The 2,418-nt window shown below is 45.0% G+C and overlaps 1 protein-coding gene across 1 annotated transcript; it reads left to right on the top strand.

The window, feature by feature from the left end:
• The first annotated feature begins 434 nt into the window (after nt 1-434).
• Nucleotides 435-1,880, top strand: LOC144828040 (endogenous retrovirus group PABLB member 1 Env polyprotein-like). Its single transcript, XM_078686178.1, has one exon. It carries the CDS (start codon nt 435-437, stop codon nt 1,878-1,880), a length of 1,446 nt encoding a protein of 481 aa, XP_078542304.1.
• Nucleotides 1,881-2,418: the final 538 nt, after the last annotated feature.

Here is a 2,418-nt window from a genome sequence, read left to right as displayed (position 1 = left end):
CAATCTCTTGCAAGCAGCTGTGCCGCCGTCAATTCGATTGGACACTACAGAACCTGAACTCCTTTTCCAAGACCAAACAGTACCTGGAAAGAAGCGCTATAATTTGAGGCCGAGACCTATGGACAAATAAAGGTTTTTTTCCCGCTATTTTTGAAAATGCAGCTCTCCCATCTGAGAAACGTGCTTATTTTTGCTTTTCGAACCGCCATCCGGGTTCCGCTGCTAGGGTCGCGATTGCCCAAAGTCTTTGGGGTGCAGCTGACGACGTTAGGTCGACAGTTCTGGTTGGTCTAAGGGAGTTGCCCTAGACTGACAGAAGCATTCCTTAGCAGAAACAACCTACCATCGGGAGCAGCATTTTAGAGAGGATGGAGTTTTTCGAGATGGAGAGATCTGCCAAAACTGTGAACTTTAAAGCTAGAATATGTGAAATGATGACCAAAAAACGTTTTCTGATAGTATGCATTTTTGTTCTATTCAGTGTAATGACGTTTTTTATTGGATACGTTTTATTCTCTTATCAAGTGACATTTGCACCCACTACATCGCCCGTACCTCCTCCTACTGTTTCCTCACATTCTTTTCAACCCCTTCCTGAACACGAATCAGCTAGGAGATTAGAGTTTATTAATAACTCCTTTGTTCAGCTCTTGCACCAACACCAACTTGTAATGAACACGACTAACTGTTGGGTGTGTGGTCTTATGCCTCACACAATGGATAAAGGTATCCCTTATCTGGTCCTGCCTTTCAGCCATAATGGTTCTGTGTGGGCATACAGAACAATGTTCATATATGCACATGAAGTCTACCCCCTACGTTCTGTAACAGACAATCCTAAGAATAGTGCTCTAGTTAAGGGTATAGTAGATATGATTAAGGAAGATATTTCCTATGAGACTATCCCGAGAGATGAGACACTAGTATACATAGGATGGAACGTGACCAGATATGGAGCTACTCTGAGTGAGAAACAGCAAGCTAAGAGATCTTCCCCAATTTGGATTGTACCCCATCAGGGTCACCTGTGTCTGCAAGGTACTGGCAAGAATCCCAGAGCTCAGTTAGGGAAGAGTATCTGTACTGAAACATATGTTTTTGCATCTCAGACTTCCCCTTCGTTCTTAGCAGCTAAGGGTACCTATTTCATCTGCCATGATAGAGCCTATACATGGTTGCCCCCTGACTTTTCGGGCACATGTTTTTTTTCGTTCCTGCTGCCTCCCACCTACACAGCAGCAGCAGATTACCACAAGACAAGGATAGTTAGAGGTGTCTTGAGTAAAGAAGACACTGCAGGACAAGAATTTGGGGACTATGTGAAGGGTTTTCTGCCGTTCTGGGGACCCATGGTTAACAGCAGGAACATAAGGCAATTGACAAGGGTAGTTGAATCCACCGTAATTGAAACTGCCGGTGCCCTTAGTAACTTGACTGCTGAGCTCCAGTCGGATCGTCTTATGACCCTTCAGAACAGGGTCGCATTAGATGTCATACTTGCAGACCGAGGTGGGGTATGGAAATTGATCCAATCGAGTTGCTGTGTTTTCATTCCAGATAACGCTCCAACAGTGTACCAGGCCATCTCCAAACTGCATAAGATTTCCAAATCTATTCATGTGGATAAAGGAGATTGGTCATTAATGGGATGGTTCTGGGAACTGATATCCGCCTGGGGATGGAAAATTCTGATGGTCATTGGGATGGTCTTAGCCATTCTTTTCCTGTTCTGTCTGTGCGCGCAGTGTGCTCCTGCAATATGTGGCCTCTGTGCTACATCATGTGTAAGGAAACCTGTATCAAGAGACGAGCTAAGTACTAGGATGATGTTACAACAACAACTCAATGACTTTAGGAATATAGACCTGGACTCAGATTAGCATGAGGATAGGTTAATTGCCTATGTAAGGGCAAAAGGAGGGTTTGTGGTTCTGAAAATTCTGGACTCGTGTAATAAACTTTGTCGTAGTATGACGATTTTGGTATCAAAAGACCAAAAATGGCTAGTACACTATGCACAAGCATTTTCGTCACTTTCGAGTAACGATTTCACTTCGAAATCGTCATTTTCGTTCTGAACCCTTGGGTTCCATTTTGTGTACGGCAGCCATTTTGTGAGTTGCCCTCACATAGGCAGATGATTAAAGCCAAATTCGATTCCCAAGGACACGTACACCTTAAATGACTTCTCTGTGACCTGGGCAAGCTGGAACCGTTGCCCCAGGCCGAACCTGCCCGGCCAGTTCCTTTCCCAGTGGCCGAGCGAGATAACATCAAGGCACAGCCTACCGTAAACCTTTTCATCGCACACACACCCTGCCTAATCCTGCTCCCACCTGTCCCTGTTCCTTTCTCTACGACTTGCTTTACGAGGAGGAGGTGCCCGTTTTTATTGGGGGTCCACCGATATCTGATGAA

This window comes from Lissotriton helveticus, chromosome 4_1 (assembly GCF_964261635.1).
Source record: "Lissotriton helveticus chromosome 4_1, aLisHel1.1, whole genome shotgun sequence".
Classification (NCBI taxonomy): Eukaryota; Metazoa; Chordata; class Amphibia; order Caudata; family Salamandridae; genus Lissotriton; species Lissotriton helveticus.
Note: the sequence above shows the minus strand (reverse complement) of the source record. Positions and strands in the feature narration are given on the sequence as shown.